This window comes from Rhopalosiphum padi, chromosome 3, assembly GCF_020882245.1.
Source record: "Rhopalosiphum padi isolate XX-2018 chromosome 3, ASM2088224v1, whole genome shotgun sequence".
NCBI lineage: Eukaryota > Metazoa > Arthropoda > Insecta > Hemiptera > Aphididae > Rhopalosiphum > Rhopalosiphum padi.
The window spans coordinates 57,639,916-57,660,085 of record NC_083599.1 but is presented as its reverse complement, the minus strand read 5'-3'; the positions used below and the strand labels follow the sequence as shown (position 1 = coordinate 57,660,085).

The 20,170-nt window shown below is 26.1% G+C and overlaps 1 protein-coding gene across 1 annotated transcript in view; it reads right to left on the bottom strand.

Annotated features, from left to right (window-relative positions):
- Positions 1–20,170, bottom strand: part of LOC132924615 (doublesex- and mab-3-related transcription factor A2-like) — a 151,956-nt gene that overhangs the window by 36,014 nt on the left and 95,772 nt on the right. The window contains exon 2 of the mRNA XM_060989025.1: positions 19,412–19,576. Within this exon, the coding sequence (XP_060845008.1) occupies positions 19,412–19,576 (165 nt within the window). The remainder of the gene's footprint in view (positions 1–19,411; positions 19,577–20,170) is intronic.

Below are 20,170 nucleotides of genomic sequence, written 5' to 3'. Positions count from 1 at the left end.
CCCAGACCTTATTTTTCTAATTGGTAAAAACAAACTAAAAATTAAGAAATACCTAATGTTAATTTTTAAAATCGATTTTGTTTTTATTATAAAGTAACCCAAAAACGAATAACCATATATAATATATGAAATTTTCATCAAACGTTTATATAATTGTTTTATATTCAGAATAAAGTTGTCAAAGTATTTTGGTCAAAATTCATAAAAATGTTTGTTTTTATACCTAAGATTTAAAAATGTAATACAAGGTTCCTTAATTCTAACAGAAAGCAAAATTAATTTTTTATAAGCATTTCAAGTTCAAATATTTACAACATTCAATGTTCAAAGAATTATTTCTCGTCAGATAATTTTTAATATTTTATTGTATTTAAAAAAAATAACAATAGATACAAGATATTTTCACTAAATGTTTAGATTATCATTTTAATTATACGATAAAATGTTTTAAATTGTTTTTGAGTTATTTATAGGCATGAGAAATTTTCATTTTTTTTTTTTTATAAATGTTGATTAAAATTTATTTGCTGATGTATGAGTAGAAATTCTTGAAAAATGGTTACAAAATCCCACAAAAGATATTCTTATATCCGTATAAAAATATTAAAATTACAATGGCATACATTTTTTTCATTATATGTATTTGAGGTTAGAATTTTTTGGAAATTTGACAAAGTTGCAAAAATTACAATCTATTTTGTAATTAATTACTAAAACCTTGATTTTGTATCTAAATTTTGAAAATTGAACATAATATTTCTCATATAAAATAGTTTTTATTTTAATCATTAAATTTGAAACATATAAAAAGGAAAACATTTTCTTTATAGGATTTTGGTAGATTTGTCTTGATCATTTTTTGATGTTACTAGGGCTTTCAAACTTTGGGAATTAACAAACATACTGATGCTATAAATTCGGGCACTATGGAAATAATGTATAATAAATATATTGATGCACCTGATTTTGTTATTTTCAGATTGTGTTAGAAGCCCTAACGTGGCTATTACTTCTATAGGAAGGTTCTAAATTATTCACCATCATCGGCACATTTGTTGGTCGTTCTAGGAAATGTATAGATATTTAATGGGAAATGCAATTAGAGTCTGTACGGAGCAAAGAATGTATTGGTTTTAAATTTTTATTAAGAAAATAAATATATATTTATTTATTTGTGTTCAAATTTGTATTATCACGTTTTGGAGCAGAAAAAAATGCATCAATTTTTATATAATTAAGAATGTGATGTCTGATAAAAAATTAGATCTTAGTACTTCAGAAGCTTATTAATTGAAAATAAAAATCATTGAGAAGAAGAAACAAAATACATCAGAAATGGGGAATATTTAACAACATAAAACAGCAGTTTTTGAGTCCTTGAAAAATAGAACAAAATTGTTTTTATTGTTTAGTTGTTTGATAATAATTTGAAATTACTGGCAAGTATTTAGATTTTTAATAATAAAAAATTATTTTATTTTATTTTCCATACATCATCTAATTTTAAATCTTTTTTGACTTTTTTCCTACTGCTTATAGACAATTTTAATGCTTGAATATTTTCATATATTTTCGATTTTTACTAATACAATATATTAATTTCTAGCTTAAAAAATTCGCTTGAAGTTTAAAGTTTAAGAAACTGGCATTTAAACGAGAAATAACGAAAAATTTAGTTAATCCTATTGTATTAATAATATAAATATAAATTATTAATCTGTGTATATCGTACACAGAGTAAAGAATACATGGATAGATAAATATGATATCATATATGTTACCGCGCACAATGATGTTATATCGGAATACATAACATTATTCGACAGTCATTAACTTTATTTGCCTACAAATATTGAAAATTTAAATTATCGTAATTTTTAGTGCATTATGTGTATAACTATATGATATGGGTAATATCAATAGATAATAATCATTAATTATATATGGTATATTTATATGAATTATAATTATACTGTTTGTTTATAAAGAATGAGTTAGTTTTAGGTAAGCCCAATTAAAATAGATTAAGAATAAACGACCAAAAAGTTGTTATGTTAGAGTATAGTTAGTTTAGCGCAATAAATTAAAATTGGATTGGTAATGTTCCAATTTATTGGACATCGTTAGAGCTTTTTATTGTGAGATGACTTTTGTTAGAAAAACTTTTTTTAAGTGACTATCTGGTTTATAACAACAAAACTCCCAGCATTGGGATATTAAAACGAGAATAGAACGTTATTTTATATTTAACATAATGTAAATACTGTAAATTTGTAACATATATAAATGTAAAATTTTTTTAATTGTGACGGATTATTTTTTTACTGAACTAGTTTCCATAAAATTATTTAAATAATAGTATAATAAATACTAGTATCATTTTATGAGGATAGAGGAATGTTGAGTTGTTCTTTTTAGTCAGTGCTTTTGTTACGTTTAATTTGATGTTAAAAATTACTAAAAATAGTCTAGTATTATCTAAGGAACACAAGAGGAAATAAAATTACGTTATCACAGAGAAAATTATATCTATAATGGTTTCATTAAGTCTATCACATCCCATATTAAAGTAAACATAGGGAATTTCTCACAACTAAAATAATATTGCACCACAAGAAATTCAGTAGCATAAAGAAGTGTCAACATTTAAATTATGTGAACGATTATCATGTTTCTTTTGGAAATTCAACAAAGATGTATTAATATTGTCAGTAAAATAACACATGAGGACTAGAAGTCTAGTATCCAGCTTTTACTGTGCACGAGAAAACGTTTTGTTGGACAAAATTTCTGAAAAGTTTCTTTTATGTTTACTGATCATTATTACAAATATTTTTCAAATTTGGTCATATTATATGTTATATAAATGCTATAAATACATTTGAATTTCAAGGTCAGTTTCATTATTTTGGTTCACTAATACCATGCATTTGTGAGAAACTGACATTTTTACAAATGCATTTCATAGGAAACGGAGAACTATAAAGACGTAATGTATATTTATATACTATACTGATTGGCAGGAGGAATTGCGAGTGACAGATTGGTCAAATTTGAAACATTCCACGAGAACGATTGGGTTTCTAACAGACTCCGAAAATAGCCAAGCAAAATAAAGCTAACACGTATAAGAACATTTTTAAATATTTTTTTTTGCGGTTTTCTATAGTGTTAGAGCTCGTATTTACCATAGTGGTGGTACCGGCATGTTTGTTTGTAAAGTTTAGGGGACCTAATTAAATCTGATGATAGTCTATGCAAATCTCACAAATTCCTATAGAATATTCGACATTAGTTTTTTGCATAATAATAATTTGACGGGCGTGGATTTCTGCGCTATTATATCAGTTACTAGTCTATTTTGATTAAAAAAAAAGGTCACATTTTTATCTAAATTTCTACGAAAAAAAAAAATTCATTATGTATTTGTATAGAGTATCCTCATGATTTTCTACGGTATTTAGGGCACCACAATCAAAGCTCTATTAATACATTTTACCGTTCACTCGCATTTCAAATGGGATGGATATTTAATTTCTAAAATGTGAGCCCCATGGGTTTTCCTCTCTTTCCTCACCCTAAAATTATAGTTTCCGATTATCGCCACAATCATATATTATAGTTCTTATGAGTATGAAAAGAAAATTCTTGATAAACATAAACAAATGAAATGACAACGGTCGAATTTCTATTATCAAAGATTTTCATTCATCGGGAAGAAAATGTAGAATCTATAAATTGAACGAATTGGCTTGGAAAAACTATATAATGGAAATGGTTCCCAAGAAAGTAACACGATATCACTAGTAATGGTTCTAAATAAGTCTCTATTAAGAATTCTAAAAACTAACTTTAGAAACTATGTACAGTTTTACATTAATTATTCTGTTAAATATTCAAGTGTTACTAAGCTACGGATTACTAACATAATTATGCAACTTTTTATTTATAAAACAATTCAGTATGTGAAAAATGGAAATCATTTTTAATTGCTTTAATTTTATGTAAGTTTTCATCTAGTCTTCGCTAAAAATCTAGACTGACAATGATCTAAAAATGCAATGTACATATATGCAAAGCGCATAGGAATTTTATATTATAACAATATAATTCTGATAGTAACCTAATACTTAAAAGTACTTTTATGCGAACATAATTTGTATTTTATATATTCTAAATAATATTACATTAAATATACATAATTAATTGTTATTGCTTTAACATATGATATAGTAGGTACTTACTATATAGGTATTATTATTATTATTATTTTTTTAATCGTCATTAATCGATCGAAAAATTAATTGAATGTGTTGCTGTGTTGGAGTAAATTTGTAATTATAAATTAAAAGTTAGGTTTTTAATGAAAATTTAGACGGAACTCTATTTCTACAAATAAAAAGTGTGAATATTTAAGGTGAATCTTATATCTTTCTTAGGTAATTTAGTCATTATAACAATTCTTTTATTTCTACTCTTTTTTTTAAGTTTTACTTATTTTAATAATAGCATACATTTTAAATTTTATATTCCAAAGCAGTATATATTTTTTTATTTAGAATCTTAACTAAACGAATATTTAATTAGTTATACAATTTAAAGTTTAGATGAGCAGAATCTCTACAGTACCCCAAAAATGTTTGTGCACTACTCAGTTTATTCAAACTTTAAATACTATAATATATTGTAATATATATATAAATAGATAACTATTAACTAATTAACAACTTATTTTAAATTTTAATTGTATAATTATTAAATAAAAATTACCAGAAAAATATTATGTTTAAGAATAAAATGAAGACGTTCATAGTCTAAAATCATACTGTCATGCAAATCATTAAAAACTGACACAGATAATAATGAAATAAAAATAGTAATAAATGTAATTTTGTTTTAAGAATTATTTGATTTGTATCAATATTCCTAATAATTAAAAAAAAAAATTCTGAAAACATAAATTTTTTTAATAAAATGAGAGTTTAATTTTAACAAAATCATCCTATATATTATATTATGTACTTAAATATATCGAGTTATATTTATTGTATGCTGGAAACGTAATTGCCGGATTGGTAATTGTCTAGTTAAAATAAAATGTGAAATATCAATAAATTTATATAAAAATATTCTAGGAAGTAAATCTTTTTTTTTTACTTTCGTGACAGAAATGCATGTATTGGCTTAAATATATGCAATATTTATACTTTATATTCAAAATCGTATTGCCCAGTGATATTAACACTTTTTTACAAATATGAAAAATGCATAATGGTAAAAAACAATTTTGTAAATATAAAAATTAAATTTCACGGAAAAAATAATAGTATGTGGACCAAAGTTATAGTTTTTTGTGAGGTGAAAATATTGAAAATCGTACTATAATATTGCTATTTTCCTTATTTCTATTTGCACTAAAAAAATACACCAAATCATAAAAAAATGTTTATAATTAATTATTTAGTACATTTTTGTTAAAATTTAACTTTATTGTTTTAATACCTTAATTATTTTATTATTAATATAACTTAATTATATCGTCTACTATTGACTCACTCACACCATTTTGCTTATACATTATTTAAAAGAGCGATTGATCCACAAAAGACCACTCAAATCCATTGATTTACTAATAAATAAATATACATACCTACATAATTATAATTTTCAAACGCATCACACACGATTTTAGTTGTATAATATTATTTGCATAAAACTGATGGGGTTATTATTATATGTGAAAAAGTAAAAACATATATTTTTAAACCATTTTCATATAATGTTCATTAGCAATTCGTTCTGCCGACAATTTTAAACGAAAATCGACAAAACTATATAAAATATTAATTTATTCGTTATAAATTATTTCTATTTTATTTAACAAAAAACAATTTCAATACAAAAATATGAATTTATTAAATACTAAGGAAATTTATGTAACTGTTACAATTTATAGAAATAATTGTCGTTTATATTCAGTGAATCTGCACGTTTAGGTTAAAACAAAACACAGGAGCGTTATTGAGTACGAGCATACATATTATTGGCATAGTCATAAGATGAGTTTTGAATCATAATGTGAAGATTAGCAATTATCTCTACATATTTTAGATAAAATAATATACTTTATACTAAAATCATAATAATAAAATTGTTCAGCTTATACTTCACTACTCCTGTGATTTGTCTACCTTAAGCAAATTCATTGAACGTAACATAAATTATGTATCAGTAATCTTTAAGTCGTTATATAAGATAAATAATCCTATGCACACTGCTATATTATTAATTTTAAATAGAGTAGGAAAATAGTTTAACAATAATCTATATTTAGTTCATAATATTTTTTTAATTATATTTATAAATAGGTATTAAAATTATACATCATATATTATAAAATTGTTTTAATACAAAATTGCATATTGGTTCAAAATTCAATACTTAAAAATACCAATATACATAAAATTCATTATAAGAATATTCTGCTTAAAAACATAATATTAAAAGCAAATGTAATGTTTTCAGTACTTACATATTTGAAGGTACTTGAAACTAGTAGTTGTAGAAGAGTCCGTTTCACTCTTAGCTTTAGCTGCATGCAATTTGATTAAGGGGATCATTCAATATTGATCTATAAATTACATTTTCCATAACATTATTGTGTTTATCTTTCTTGACTTAATTACTTAAATACTTAATCAGAATTTATTTCTACAACTGAAGCTTCTCAAAGATCACTATTAGCTTGATAAGTATTAAATTTGAATTATAAATTACCCGTAAAATGATTGCGAAATTTAGTATTAATATTGAAATCAAAATAACATCTATTAAATACATTATTATTTTGGATTAAAACAATTCGAAGTATTCAAAATGTATTAGCTATTGAGAGTTTATAATTTAAATAAAGGTAGTTTACTTAATTATAGAAAAAAAAATATATTTAACAATTCTTTCGAACATTTTTTGAATTGTTAGAGATGTACCTTGACTTGTTAGGACCTAGCTATATTTTTTAACTTGTCATTTAAAACTGTAAATAATAATAATAAATAACATAAGCTTAAATTAATATTTACTTTGACATTGTTGCAATAAAAAATTTCAAATAGAATCATTTATTACGTAATAGAATATATTTGTAGATATTTTACTTTTAAATGATATTATATCTCTAATTTTGAAATAAGTGCTAAATAATAATATTAAGTTACTGATTTCAAAATCAGCCGATTCTATTTAAATAAATAAAATTTTTTTTTAGTAATAGGTATTTAAAGTAACTATTCACTATAGTTTATCATATTTTGGACTATTTTATTAATAATAGTTATAACTTATTGAATATTAAGTATTATTATTTATTTGAACTATCTTAATATCCGTGTATATATTTAGTAACTTATTATGTACCTAATAGTACCTATATGTAAATTTAATTTAGGTATACCAATTGTATGCATTATATATTTTATTTATATTTAACATATTAACATATTATATATTATAATTATTAATTATATGCCGTGGTTAAATAATTTATTGAATATGTTTAAATCTCATTAAGTAAACAGTATTATTGCTTATAGTTATTTTAGGGATTTCAATTTTTTTATCCAATAACTTTATTCTTTACACTATTTCACAATCCTATTTTATGTCACGTACAAAAGACCTAACAAACTTATGTTTTTATTATATCTCGCTTTTTACTACTTAATAAATATTTTTTATTTATTTTTTACCACATGGAAATTTTATTATAGGCATGTTTCAAAATTGAAAAGTCTGTGCGATATTTAATTCGAAAAATAACGTGCGATTTATGATGTTTAATAGTTTTTTTTTTTTTTTGGATAACAATACAATATATTATTCTGCTATGGGTTTCAGGCTAATTGTTATGCGTTTTGTCTTCGAATTTAAATTCAATTAATTTTATATCCTATCATAAAATGTATATTAATTTAAATTAATGGAAATATCTATTTTTTTAAATCCATATGTATATGGACCTTTAAGTACCTAATAATAAACCACTTCAAGTAGTTTTCTTTCAAGTATGAATTACCATAAAAGCAAAAACCTTAATGTAAACAATCATTTTTAAGTTTATTCAATATTTTTGTATAAGCGTTTAAAATTTAAAATTATAAAATTGATTACTTCCACAAATAATTATAAAAATGTTGGCTAATCTTTTTATTGTAAAATGTGCAATAAATATTCAATTCTAGCACCTATTAATAATCAATCAAATTACCCAATAAATTATCATTTTATGCAGAGCGTTGAAGGTATTAATTTTACAATGATGTGAGTTATTTTTTGTATTACACGAAAGGTTGTCGATAAAATGCATCGATTTTCAACTTTGAGAGTTATTTTGGATATAGTTTTAAATTTGTACGTTAGAGAGGATAAAATAAAAAAATTCTTGTATTGGTTTTATGATAGAAAAACAAACTAAATTTAAAAGGAAATGGAAATTTTCACACTAAACAAGATTTTGATTAAATTGATTTTTTATTTTTTTATTATTCAAAAATGAATAATCACAGAAATTTTAAATTTTTAAAAGTATTTTTATCATAATTTCCTATTTACGGTATAATTTTCAAAATATTTTGTTGAGCTATTTAAAGATAATTGAAATTTTCGATTTTTTGAAGACTGACTTGACATAATAGTGTATAACAGAGCGGTATCTACTTTTCTACCATTTTATAAGTTATAAGAAGGGCTCGGAAGTTCTAGCAACTGCATATTTTTCTTAGTTCATCCTAGAAAACCCAAAGTGATATATAAATTTGTTTCACGCTTCTCCAATGTCATACACGAAATTTAATTTTGCTATTTTTTGCATATTTATTAGTTGTATTGCTGTTTTTTCTAATTTAGGGCTTATAGTGCTTTTTTTGGGTATGTTTTCACATATTTTCGAAAATATAAGAAAATATTTAATAATTCAGTGTAATTTCCAATTTGTAAAATTACAATTAATTTTTTTCATTTAAATTTCTAATAAATGCATATATTTTTTGATTTTTTGTGCTATTTATAGCGCATATTTTAAAGTTTTTAAGTGCATATTTAAGAGCTAAAAAAGAAATATTTTTAGTGCTACAACTTTTGAGCCCTGGTTATAAGTAAAATGTAATGTTTCAGATTTAAATCATTTTGATATCCATAAATGCTCATTTAAATATAAATTTACTTATTATTATTTACCTATGTTCACTCTATTATTATTTTTTGTGAGCAACTTTATATATTTTAAAAAGTCCTACACAAACACAATATAGAAAGTATTAATATAGTACCTAATCAATATACGTTTAAATTCGTTTTTCAATAAGTTAATATATTTCATACTTCACACATATTACAACATTAATTATACCTACCGATTAATGTAGTATGTAACTCTTTATTTATTACAGTTAAAGGTATACGTGAAAAATGTATTATTAAAATTGGTTTTCCAGCATATCTGATTAATAACTTTTCATACTGAACAAAAAAATAGCCGGCTGATGTACGCACACATACCGTAGCTTCTGGTTTCAGCGTCGACCAAACAGCGCGTTATTACGTTTTCTTTAAGAACTGACTTACGCACACACGAAAGAAACTAAATGTCAGATCCAACGGTAAAATAAATTGAAGCGATTATACACACCACACACATATACTCGCATATATGCATGTACGAGTGTGTATAGTCTACTAGCCTATAGTGAGTTTAAATATCGTTAAAAAATGTAGGTAGGTACCTACACATTTTACGATGCACATAACATAACGACACAACGAACGAGTAACTGAATATATTATGCACAACTCGCTTCGGTCAGAAAAAAGAACGAAGGCTTTTGTTGAACAAGATGTACATTTTCCACATTATACCTGGTATTACTACAGGTGTCCCACGGAAACGGAAAAATGTTCAAACAGTGTTGGCAGCACCGTAGAGCAATTAAAATAGTTGCGAATGGAATTATTTTCGGTGCAATTAATCATTATATTTAATAATTACGAACCTATTTATTTTATTTCGTGACGCATTCGTAATAAACACTTTGGGGCCCAAATACTATAATATTCTTCACGCATCGCAACTACCCGAAATACAGGATATGGCTCTACCTAGACAATTTGATCTAAGGAAGACGGTTTACAAAGTGCATTTTCCTTAAAGACGATTTACAGAGTGATGTCACAAAGGTCAAATAGTACGATGTCAGCGTATACGATTTCAGGAATGAATAATATTATAGGTACGTATGAACGACACTACCTTAAGGAAATTAATTTCAAAACATAAGATTTCCAACCAACAGGGACATGCTTAATAACATATGACTTATTTTATGTATTTAATAAGAAAACTAGAAAAATAATTAATTTTTTTTTTACTTTATGAGAATAATTTCAAATTTTTCTGTTTCTATGGAACACATTTTTTTTTTCGATTTGCGCCTTATCAATAATATCGCGTTTTATGCGGATATCTAAAACGCAAGTTAATACATAATATTATAACAGCAGTGCTCGAATTGGGGGGTGCGTAGGGGGACGGAGCCCCTATACTATTTTTGTTTTTTTTGCGTATCCCAACTTTATTTTTTCACAGAAACAGGGGGACGGCACAAGCTTTGTTCGAAATAATTTTTATTAAAATTTGGATTATAACGAATAATATATAATGAATTTTACAACTGAAGTATTAAAATTATTATTAATTATAGTTTATTTATTTATAATTTATTATTATTATTATTATATTCTATGCTGGATTGCCGAAATTATGATGTTTCGCGATAATAATGTTGCGTATATGGTGAGTACGTCCATCAAATTCCTATGTATGAATGACTAACTGAATTTATTTTATATGATCAATACTCCGGTAAATTCAATTCGATTTTAAGTATATTTAAAAATAAACTTTTTCTTTAATTTTTTTATTTGTTTAAAATTATTGAAAAAACTCGTGTGTACCTGAATTGTGATAGCACAATGTTTTTACAACTAATGTTAAGGTGAAAATAAAAACTAAAAAGCCACACTAGGCATATAAGTACCTACCTAATATTATTATTGTGTCGTTTCAAGTTGCTCACAGTCGCACAAACCGTTGAGACGATACATGTTGTTGTTATTATTATTATTATTATTATTATATAGCATAGGTAATATATAATAGTATATATAAAAAAAAATATTATTATATTTTATATATAGGTACATATATACAATATTATACAAATAGCGAGTTACGTTTGAAAGAAATGATAGTACTACACATCGCAAAATGATTATGAGTGGTGTTCGGTTCACTATTGTGTCACTATTGTGTTCATGTGGAGGTTTTTAAGTTTTTAAGTGCTCGTAAAAATAATTTATGAGTGAAGATGATGTTCAACATATTTTATTGAATATCATATAATAAAATATACGAAATGAGTAGCCTTGTACCAAAACAACGACACAACCAAGTACGCAAACTTAAAACGATATAAAAATGAAAATAGGCATACGTCATGTACATCATTAGCTTATCATAAGTATATTGAACATTTATAAAAGTAAATCTCTATATCATTGAAATATTGGTTTTTTAAGTTACCATTAAGATTTAAACTTCCAAATAAATTAATTTGTAAGATATTCGAGATTCGAGATATTTTGTATGTGGTTTTATTAACCTGCCTACTTGTGTACAAATCTTATTATAGATAGAAAAATACATGAAATTTACACAAATCACTAAGATAAATCAAAATAAATTTTTACATCAAATTAAAATAAATAACTACAAGCTATTGTGCGTAAATGAATACATTATTAATGGTAAAACAAATTTAAAAACATGTTAAACAGTAGCTAAATACTCACATCTAATATTTCTTTTTAAACAGTACTGCTTTTAATATAAATTCAGAAAAAATATTGATAAATGATAATATTAGCACTTAAATAAAAATAAATAAATGTTTAAAGGTATTTAAAATTGAATGCTAATGTCTAAAATAGTGCGTTACAATAAAACAACGAATGTGAATATATCAACAAAAGCAATAAATTGTCTCAGAGTTACATTTAATTCCGAAATAGTGTACAGTATATTCACTATTCATATTAAAAATGTTAAAAAGAAATCTAAAATTATCTACGAGCCGTTTTTATGGATGTTTTAACCGATAGGAAAATGTGACAATAGAACACTATTAATACTTTAGAATGAAAAGGTTAGGTTAGGTCGTACAAAATATATCTATGACAACAGTATAATAGAATAATATAATGATGCAAAATCACTTGAAAGAAAATATTAATAAATAATAATGGAATAATGATCTTAACCCGCGGTGTACTGACGTTCATACGTTTTTATTATTTGTAAAACTACTGTTGTGGTCTCTATATTAGTATATTGCAGACACAGTTTTGCGTGGTTTTCATCTATGCGTTAGAAACAGTGGCTGAGTGTCAACAATGTTCGAACTAGCCGTCACTCACAAAGTCGCTCATTGGAGATAAATACTTCAAATGTTCAAATAAACATTGTTTATAAATTGTTTTTATATCTATGTTGCATCAGAATGAGAGGAAAATCTTACGAGTTGCCATAAAATATGATTTTTAACTCTTCGATTTTGAATACGAGAGATAGAAATAGTTTTTTTTTATGTTATTTTTTAAAAATACTTTTAATGCATACGTTAAGGTGTACTCTTTATTAATAACGCAATTCCAATAATAATTAGTGGTCGAGTATATAATATGTACTTATTTATTCTTTTATCAAACAAAATGTAATAACTTTAACAAGTGTTCAAAACGTTTTAAATGATTGTAAACAAAATAAGCTAAGTGTTAAAATCAGGGTTGACACGTAAAAAACCGGGCTGCTTTTCTAGGTTAAACCCACTTGATATTTTAAAAAACCTATAATAAAACCCGGGCTGCTTTTCTGGATAAAATAGAAATTCACTTTTATTTTTTTTAACTTATGTCAATTTTCAGAATTTTCACTTTATAGGTATAATTTATTTTTCCAATTAAAGTATTAAACTGATTTGAAAAAAAATTAATAGTTATTTTTTTAATTAGGTAATTAGGTAATTAAAAGTATAAAATGGAAAAAATTACACATCAACGGTCAATAGAAATTTTAACAATCTTTTATTTTTAATAAGATATTAGCATTAATTAAATTTATATTTACTTTTCCTGTAAATACTTCATGAATAATCCAAACAAAAGTTAACAATTAACTATCGTTAATTAAAAAAAATCTAATTTTATCGGATAGGTTTTTCTAGAAAAAGCCCGATAAAACTGCCCATTATTACTTTTACAAATAAAACCCACAGGTTTTTTGGTTTTTTGGGCCTTCATTCAGTGACGTCATTTAGACCACGCAGGATAATCATTTGCGTATTTAAAATCCAATATTGGAGTAATTTGGCCCACTTTATAAATTGATTGGCTTAAATAATTGATAGTGGCTTGCGCTTAAAGTGGCCTGCTCTAAACGCCATGCGTATAAAAAAAATTATGCCACTGGATTTATTTGCCAACCCTGGTTAAAATGCATATTTTTTTGAGAATTTTGCTATTTTCCATATTTTAATGCAAAAAATATAAGATTAAATTATTGAATCTTATGTGAAATACTAAAATGTAAATACATCGGTATAAACACTACGGAAATATATTTTCAATTAGTTTTAAATATTGTTCTTCAAAATACAAATTAGTAATAAGTGATTACAACCATATCATATATAAAGGTGTAGACAAATTTTAAATAGTTATATACTTATATATCTGTCCTATACAAAAATGTTAGTGTGATTATTTTATGATTATGAAAAATTTAACACTTGAGATGTGTATATTAAATATTTGTATTCGACAATTTTATAATTTGAAATAATTTGAATCCCTAATTTATAAAAACTTCATTAATAATTCCGTAAAGCATCATTTGTAGACTGCGAGTGATGATATACCTACTTTTAAGTTCAAAGTGATAACATATTTAGGCCTTATAGTAGCCTGCTATTTTCAGTACCAGCTTTTCATTTTAGAGAAAAATTAATCTATACCTATACCTGCCAAGAGCAGAAATAAAGTTGAAATTTTAATCAAGTTGTATCGAGTAATCTGGTAATGTATATTTTTGTACAAAGTTGTATATGGACAATTTAAAAGTAATGTTTTTCTTGAAATAAAAATTGGAAAAATTTTATATAACCAAAAGGTCAAGTATTTTATAATTTATCTGATGTTTAACAAATAGCATGTTTGAACGCATAACAATTGTGTTTATTTATGTTTGATTTGTTTGTATTAACCTATAATCTATATTATAATATTATTATACAAATGATCTATATTAAAATGTATTTATCAAATATTTTATCATAAAAATTATAAAGGTACCAATAATTAAACCATTCTACTATATAATTATATTACAGTTTTGATTATTGGATTTCTCTATGTACATGCTAATTATTTAATTAAAATGTCATATAATTCGCAAGTCATAAAACATACTTATATATAGTAGGTAATATATTTATAACGTATACTATTAACATATATATAAAATATTAAACCAAACACTTACCTTATCTGAGCACTTTCTTTTGGTCTGAATAGGTTGACGTCAGATGATTAAAAACGATTAAAGTACGGATACTTTAAATTAAAATAAATAAAAAATGTCATGAATGAATTATGTATATATTTGTAAAGTATATGTTCGCAAAGCTATATTATTGAAGAATGCATATTTTGTATATAATACTATTGGTTTGATATTTTTAAAATTAATTTAACCATAACAATTGTGAATACATATTATAAAATATAATATATAATATTGTATAGGTGTGTGTATAAGTTGTACTGTGTAATTATTTAATAAGAAAACCCTATAATAGACATTTTAAGTTAAAAAAAATGAAATAAAATAAAATAAAATAAATTATCTAAATATTCAAATGAACATAATATATTAAGTATTGTTTAATATACCTATTATTATTACAAGGGACCGAGAAAATTAAATATCATCATCTATATAGAGTATAACAGTAATATGTCTTAGCTTGATATGGGCTGCTGCCAGTGGCACATACTTAATCGGAACGCGCATATATTTTATTAACACACAAACGCACACACACTCGCACGCACACGCACACAATAAACGGTCACACGCGGCGGGCGCACTTTTGCAGCGCAGCTGGCACACGGTGTACATTTGTGTCAGCGTGTATTTGACAATCGGACTTTCTGCACAGCCTCTGGCTGGATATCTGGTGGGTTGACCGGTGAAAACACTCTTTATGCGTCAATGACAATGACAAAAAAAGGCGAGTAATAGCAAGTAATGTAATAGTAATAATATAATAATGATGATATATATATATATGTATATATGTTTATCGTGTATAAATATATATATACATATATACATATAACCATCCCATTTGCGTCATTGTCCGGTGTGTTTACCGTGGGTCAAATCCAAGGAAACACACTATCAAGTTCTGCAATTAACACCCAAACCTTTCACAACACACCGATCCTTTTCTAATAATCTTCCATTGAATCAAAACCAAAAACAAATACGATTGTACAATTCCGTACGGTACTTAAAATAGAGGCATATAAATGAGATTGTGTATGGTACGAGAATCGAGGTCCGCGATCGACACGAACCGACTCGATCGTAATACACGTTAATTTAATTAGAGCATTTTTACGTTTGGCCGTATGGAGGCCGGAATTTAAGTTAAACGTTAAATAATATAGATACTTGTAAAAGCCCGTTTTCGTCATCGAAGTTACTCTTAAAACGTCGCGTCACACACGACCGTCTTGTTTAAATTAAATAAAAAATATGTATTTCATAATAAAAATAATTGTTGATATATGATAAATAATAATCAATAAAATATTTTAATATTAATGTTTGATATCGGCGCGACTCAGAGGTAATTTATCGTTGACATATTTTTGTAAATAATTATTGCATCTTTAAAAAAAAAAGTCGCGCTCAAAATGAGTATTCTGTATACAAATTTAATTTGATTCAATAGTTTACTACGTACACCTAGAAAAAATAAATCAGTCAATTACATTGTAACGTTATTCACGTGCGCTTCAATGCTACATTGAACAAGATGAAATGCGTCTACACGATATACGGCTATACGAAACGAACATAGGTTGCCTACATTGTAACAGATAGATAAACCAACTACAGGATATATATATATATATATATATTATACGAATCGAACGGATTCAAATACAATTATAACTGTCCTACGCTTAAAATTAATGAAACGATTAATCGCTTTAGTCACACTAAATGGTTTATTTTATCATTTTTTTCTTTTTACTATCGCGTGTAGCACTCGTTTGATTGCGTATAACCATCAGTTGCTACGTAATTTTATGGAAAACTGAAAAGTGTCAAAAACAATAGTTATTTTAAATCTTATTTGATCTGTATATTATTATGATTATTATACCAAAATCACATGCTCTCCACGTGTATGGTTTTAAAAACGGAAATTGCTGGAAAATCATCTCTTATTACTACGATAGTTATTAGGTACAAAATTGTAACGAACGAAAATTATTTACGTATCGATTGAGAATTAATATAACAATATTATATTATATGAAAGTAAGCAATTGTTTATCAGTTAGGTACAATTTACAGCTAAATATATTTGAATATTTTTTTGTCTAGTCTGTACAATAATAGTATTGTTTATAGTTGTATAAGATAAATTTGACAAATGAACACGTGCCAGGCTGACGATGCGATAAATAATCGATCCAGCAAGATATTATACTGATAAACATAGGCGCGTTTGAAATGTATTTCGCAAGGATGCAAACTAGTGACGGCGAAATAATATTATCAAGTTATAACAATACTATAATAATTATGGAATAATTTCAAGTCGGCGCAGCGCACACTAACCTGACCTACCAATACATTTTTATGTACACCCGTGGCGTGGTAGGTATACTATATACTTGTCCATAAGTAAATTTATATAATGTATATTGTTTATATTATACACATTACATTCATATGGGTGCGTATAAAATCTATTTACCCGACGTACGCCGAACATCCTTGTGGTAAATACCTGTGGTCAGTAAACGGTATATAATGTTTATATAAAACGTAGACACGTCTGATAGAACCACAATGTACAACGATTTTGTATCACGAGAATGTAGATATTACATATGCAACACGACTATTATTACAAGCACACAGCGGTGTATATGTATATATTTTGAAAATAATTCCACTTGCGTTGATTGCATTCATTATAGCAATGTGGTATTTATATTGTATGTTATTTATTACACATTTATGTCACATTATATTGTTACACATGACTGACCATAAACAAATCCACAAATCATACCCACCTACCTAGTTACGACTTATACCTTCCTAACTATAACTAGCAACATTATTAAATTATTTTAATTTTCGCTTAATTTCCCACCTAATCATATCCGATAATTATTTGAAATTCACAACACTCTTCGATCTGATATTATATCAATATAACCATTAAATATATACATAAATATTTTGTTAAAAAAATGAATAAAAACCGAATTTAAGCAGAATTGGTCAAATTATCTCGTTTGATGGACAGTATTACAAATTTGGCAGTAAAGGACAATGATTAATTTTTTTTAATATATTGAAACAATTATAATTTCAAAATATTTTTGTCTTTTCTTTTAGTCTAACACAATCTGATAGACTAACAATTACGATTCTCAGGTTGTGAGGTAGTCTAAATTTCCAAATACTAAGATTGGATTTCAACTTTTACGATAGCCTAGGTCTGTCTACCAAGTGAGTGATTTTAAATTCTTTCAATTTTAATGACCTGTTAATACTTTCTCGAATACCGATGGTAAATTTTCTTGAGTTTACTTCAGTACTAACTGAAGGGTATATACCTGTACCTGTGGGCCGTAACTTTATATCTAAGTCGCTTTCTGTTTTCTATAGGTTGTAACCATATTTATCTAGTATGCGGTAAACCAACAGTCATCATCACGAGATATCCATGAACGACGATTCCTATAAGATTTTCTCGATTGATGAGCTCAAAGTTGAAAGGGAGTGAAGAATACAATTTTCTCTATTGGGCCAAGAAATCGAATTTATAACGCCGAATTACAAAATGAAATAAATCACTAAACTCTATTAGGTAACTATGAAAATGTATAAATTATTTTTATTTTTATAATCTTTAATTGATACTTATAAAACGCTTAGATGTGATGAGGTATAGTGGATAAATTATGCTGCAGACTGTTGGGAGAGCTAATATAGGTACTTAATATAGTATAATGTTGTGACTTGAGGTGGTTTTTATTGAAAAAAAAAATGAAATACTTCGTAGCTGTCATGATGTTACACGTATAACCTGTTGCTATAGGTAGGTATGCAGATAGGTAGGAATATATAATATTATTATAACAGCCTATACAGCACGCAGCACACGCCTTTACTCACATATAATACGACGTATATACGTAGGTATTATAATACATTGCTACATCAATATTATTATAGGTACATATCGAACTATTATAATATTATTATCTCGTCGTCGCGTATACACGGTTAACACGGTGTTACGCGACGTGACATAATAATAATATGTATTATTATTATTATTATTATAATGCGCGATCTGTACATTGTGGTAATCGCGCGCAAGCGTATATATACAACCGTGTTTACTTTGTTATATTTGTAGTTAGATGGTTAGGCGGACAAATATGTCTACTCCTTTATATACACATATTATATTATATACCTAATATCCGCACACACGTTATGTATATAGTTTATATTTATATATATATATATAAATGTACCTACCTGTTGTACGTACGTAGGTTTACAATACTACATCGCTATAATATGTTCTATTATGTTGTGTTATTGAGCATGTTCGGTGCGTCTAAACAATGGTGGTCGGCTATTTTACGAGTATTAATGTGTTTGAGTTGATTTCGCCTCCCCCACCAGGTGTCATTACTGACTGCACACAACGCATTGCAGGTCACGCCTATTCCATCCCATAAATATATATATAACTACCACGGGTGTACTGAAGAAATGGGTGTGCGCACACGTTATGGATATATACGGCCGGATTGTCGACCGACCGACCGTGTATTTTTTTGTTTAATTTTTAATTTCTTATGTAATAAAAATAATACCACTCTTTACTCTCAACATTTACCCTTCCCCTCCTCCTCACCGATTACGCACTACCCTATACTCCTCCCCCTTTACCAAACGGCCACTTACCTCGTTTAATTAACATGGTCGCTTTGTCCACGTCGTACGTGTTGTGTTGCAATACGAACAGACGGAATGCATTTAAGTTTTGAAAATCTTTGGTGCGACCAACCAACTCCTTCAGTATAGACTTGACGTGTTCGATTTGGTTACTCATAATCCTGGGTCTGGAATCTGAAAATTATGATAAATTTAATAGTAGATACACGGAAAAAAACTTTTTTATTGTGATATAATATAATATTGCGATTAAAAGGAGACACAAATAATACAATATTGTCCAATTTAATTAATTAATTTTTAAATTTTTAATATACATACAATTATGTTGGAAACAATATTGGTAGATAAAGTATTATTTTATAATATTTTAATAAACACTTAATTCTTGCCAAGTGTATACATTTGTTTTTTAACGAATATTAAATAATAAATCGTTATTAAATTAAAATATTTTAGTCGATTAAATATAGGCCGGTAAAAAATGTGTTACTCTTCAAAATAATGATACAATGTTATAAATATTATATAACCGCGATAATCGCGTATCTTTGAAAAAAAATTGACTGCAGTTTCCGACCTGCACTCACAGTGGTGTATAAAAAAATTCTAAAAATAAAAACAGGTGACAAAAAAAAAAAGAAATGGAGGAACTGTAACTTGTAAATACCCTTTAATATAAAATCATCGAACTTTAAAAAAGTGAACGTTTTCTAATTTTTAAAAAGTTCCCAAACAATTACTGATTATTACCGCAAGGGACGATTT